The sequence below is a fragment of the Suricata suricatta genome, chromosome 11 (genome assembly GCF_006229205.1).
Source record: "Suricata suricatta isolate VVHF042 chromosome 11, meerkat_22Aug2017_6uvM2_HiC, whole genome shotgun sequence".
Lineage (NCBI taxonomy): Eukaryota > Metazoa > Chordata > Mammalia > Carnivora > Herpestidae > Suricata > Suricata suricatta.
The window spans coordinates 13,806,040-13,810,248 of NC_043710.1; the positions used below are offsets into that span (position 1 = coordinate 13,806,040).

A 4,209-nucleotide genomic window follows, 5' to 3' on the forward strand; every position below is an offset into this window, starting at 1 on the left:
ACTTTGTAACATAATGGAGAAATATACCAAAGATTATTGACATTTGCATTATGATCAACATAATTGTTACTGTTATCATCTTAGATGACCACTTTTAAAACTATTATGGGTTAAGCATGTACTAAAGGTGTTTGAATGTATTAAATCTGGAAATTATATCTCCTGAAAATTTAATTACACATAAGTAAGGAACAAGATAGTGAATGGACCTTATCAAAATGGGTTTGCATCCTAAGAATCCAATTCTTTGTTTGTTAAGAGTCTAGTTCCAGGTAAATGAATCTGAAGATGCTAAATAGATATTGTCATGTTTTCATTTTTATCTTTAGAGACTTCTAAAGGAAAAAGCCTTGTGAATAGCAATCACTAAATTCTGATTATTTCTTACCTCCCAATTTGAGTTTATAAACTTTTTATGAATATAAGCATTACATACATTGAAATGATAGTTGTAATTGATGTCACAATCTTTATTTCAAGAAGATGAACTAGAAGAAGAAGAAGAAGAAGAGAAGAAGAAGAAGAAGAAGAAGAAAAAGAAGAGAAAGGAGAAGAGGAAGAAGAATCTTTACTTCAGCAGTAACACCAGAGACAAACAGGAAATATCTGAGTAAAAACAAAGTTGACTACATTTACTTGCATTATATACTCATGTGTATGTGTGTGTGTGTGTGTGTGTGTGTGTGTGTGTGTGTGTGTGTGTGTTTCTGTGATATATAGAGAGCATCTAAAGGTTCCCAGACCTCAGAAAACCTGCTGCCATGCTGGAAGATTTGAAGAAGCTTTTATGGTGAGGATATGTTTAAAGGCTTATTTATTTGACAGAGAGAGAGAGAGACATAGCATGATCCATAGTGGAGAGAGAGAGAGAGAGAGAGAGAGAGAGAGAGAGAGAGAGAGAGAGAGTATCTCAAGCAGACTCCAGACTCAGTGCAGAGCCCCATGTGGGGCTTAGTCTCCTAACCATGAGATCATGACATGGGCTGAAATCAAGAGTCAGATGCTTACCCAAGTGAGCCACCCAAGAGCCCCTGGTAAGATTATGTTTAGAAGAGAAATGTATGAATTGGTTAGTATTTGAATAATTATTTACTTTGAATCATTATTAAATATTAATTATTAAATCCCTTTTCAGTTTTTAAATGGTTTTATAGTGAGAATTCCATTGACTGTTCATAAAATTATTGTTCCATTTACAAAAAAAAATGTTGAGGCCACAAAGAAAAGCTTCAGTAGATAAAGAACATCATGGTCTTGGATTGCAAGTTTTGTTGCTGCTTCTCCTGGTTGTTTGTTGGCATCTTAGATGCACTTTGCTTTTCAAATGTCCTACCTGACCTAAGCAGTAAAGAATAATGTAGAGAAGACCAATGAGAGAAGAGATTTCATGAAAAGCAGACCCAATAATGAGAATGAATAGAATGGCGGTTTCCAAGAGCAATGGTAAACTCAACAAATGTGGACACATATGATGCATGCTAGTCTAGAAAGAGGCAGTAATTCATTCAACAAACAATGTGGACAACTGTCCGAATATGGTTTTTATGTTGAATGAAGCAGGTTAATAAGATATGGCTTATGGTTAAAGGTTGTAGGATGATGTAGATAAAACACACACACACACACACACACACACACACACACACACCCTTGCTGTGTAATCATGTATGTCACATAGCAGCTACTAATTTCTGACCATCTCACAGACTCACTTACAGAATTTTTACATTCCCTGGATTCACTTTTACATCAGCAGATTTGGATAACAGCAGGGTAAGTATTACATACATTTTTTACCTTAATATGTAGTTTGGAATATAGTAGATTGTAAAAGAATTTATCATTTAATTTCCTTTTTCTCAGCCACAGAAAATCCTCATGCTCAAGTATTGCATGGACTGTCATAACTGCCCCATTTGTGTCCACATTTTTTGTAGCTGAATTTTGACTATTGTCCATATTTAATAGCCTTAGAATACAGTTATAGGCATATATTTTCCTAGCAATGAGTTAGTCTCTATTGGCTTTCAAATTAGTTAACTCATTATATGGAAGTTATCTAAGACATACTGCAAATAATGAAGCAATTTGCTATTTTGAAAAGATTGAATGAAATGTGTATAATACACACACACACACACACACACACACACACACACACACCATACACACTACATCAAACATGCCTCAACTATATGTCTCAGAAGGGAGAGTGGCAAGGGAAGTCTACATTTTGAGTCGTAACCCATGTTCTACCAGAGAGACTATTCCAAAGACAACCAATATGGCTCCTTGTAATTTATTCAATAAGATAGTAAATCTCATTTTTCAAAACAAATATACTATGATTTACATAGAGCAATGTATAGAATATCAAAAGAAGCTTATAATCTAGTTATACAAGTGACAAAAATACATAATGAAGATGAGCTATCCAGCCTGATTCACTCATGTTCCTGAACACAGACACTTATGTGTGCAACGAAAAGATGAGATGGATTAAATGGAGTCAGCAGAATAATAGCAGTTGTTGAAGATATGGGTAATTTAGGCTGATTTCAGAGATGAGTTTGGTTGACGTTTCTTTGATATGGCAAATGTATGAGGGGTATACATAGTAATTGGGGTTGCTTTCCTGAACAAAAATGCTCGATGCCTCTTAGCTCTGAGTACTTCTGAACACATAAAATGTCTTAGACCACCTTTTCTCCTTACTGCAAAACCTGGAAAAAATATGACTCCTGATTTCATGTATCTTACACTGAAACATACACTTCTAAAGGCAAAATAACATCCCATAATATTTAGTGATCAGTTCACCAAGTTTGTCCTATAGTAAAATAGCCTAAATATGCAGAATGTCCAAACTAGGCCCACAAAAACACATTACTTTAAAAATCGTACTATATTCATTCATAAAACTTATTTGGGTGGAGTACAAGATATTGACTTGGGCAATGAAGTTAATTTTGAGTTGATAATAACAGAAAACAGAATAAACAGAAAAGGACAAGTGAAGGGATGGAATTACTGTCACAGTTAACTATAAATTTAGATTTTGCAATTTTGAGTGTACAAATAGAGAACAAAATTACAGTCACATATCTTATTTTCAGAAGCAAAAAAGTTTGATAATTCAGAGCACAAAAAAAAAAGGACAAAGGGATACCTGGGTAGGTCTCTCAGTTGGGTGTTGGACTTCAGCTCAGTCAGCAAGTTTGAACCCTGTGTCAGGCTCTGTTCTGATCACTCAAAGACTGGAGCCTGCCACAGATTCTGTCTCCCTCTCTCTCTAACCCTCCCCATCATGCACTCTGTTTCTCAAAAATAAAATAAAAATATGAAAAAAAAATTTAAAGACAAAAGAGATTTTTTCATACAAATACATTTAATAGTGATAAAAATACACCTCACCACATATTTAGAGCCCTGGAATTTATAGATTTGTTTTTTAAGGAACTGGGAAACTCTGGGAAGTATGCCATCCTGTTTATGTATAAGAGGAAATCAAGAGCCAAAGGAATTGGAGTGACCTGTACTTCTGATTAAATCATTCCCACAGATGAAATGTGAAGAGGTGAAAGCAAATGACAATATTTCCACCATAAAGCAATTTGTGCTCTTGGGATTTTCTGAAGTTCCAAACCTCCAACCATTCCTATTTGGGATGTTCTCCATCATTTATGTTATTATCTTAATTGGAAATAGCCTCATAATAATAATAACCAGAGTTGACAAGGCACTGCAGAAACCCATGTATTTTTTCCTGGCGAATCTTTCCTCCTTGGAAATCTGTTATGTGTCCGTCACCATCCCTAGGATTCTGGTGAACATTTGGACTCAGGATGGAAGCATTTCTGTGCTGGGCTGTGCCTCCCAGATGTGCTTCTTCCATATGCTGGGAGCCACTGAATGTTTCCTCCTGACAGTGATGGCCTATGACCGCTACGTGGCCATTTGTAACCCTCTGCACTACCCTCTAGTCATGAACCAGAAGAAGTGTATCCAACTGGCTGTTGGCTCCTGGATTGGTGGTGCCCCAGTCCAGATAGGACTAACAAGTCAAATGTTCTCTCTGCATTTCTGTAATTCTAACCAAATTAACCACTTCTTCTGCGACATACCCCCCATCCTCAAGCTAGCCTGTGGGGACGTCTTTGTACATGAGTTGTCAGTCTATGTGGTAGCTATGTCTTTTGTCACATTTCC

General features: G+C 36.1%; 1 protein-coding gene across 1 annotated transcript in view; it reads left to right on the forward strand.

Moving 5' to 3' along the window:
• The window catches only part of LOC115306430 (olfactory receptor 10AG1-like), a 5,562-nt gene that overhangs the window by 961 nt on the left and 392 nt on the right, over positions 1-4,209 (forward strand). Inside the window, exon 2 of the mRNA XM_029956822.1 lies at positions 3,563-4,209. Coding sequence (XP_029812682.1) covers positions 3,563-4,209 — 647 coding nt within the window. The remainder of the gene's footprint in view (positions 1-3,562) is intronic.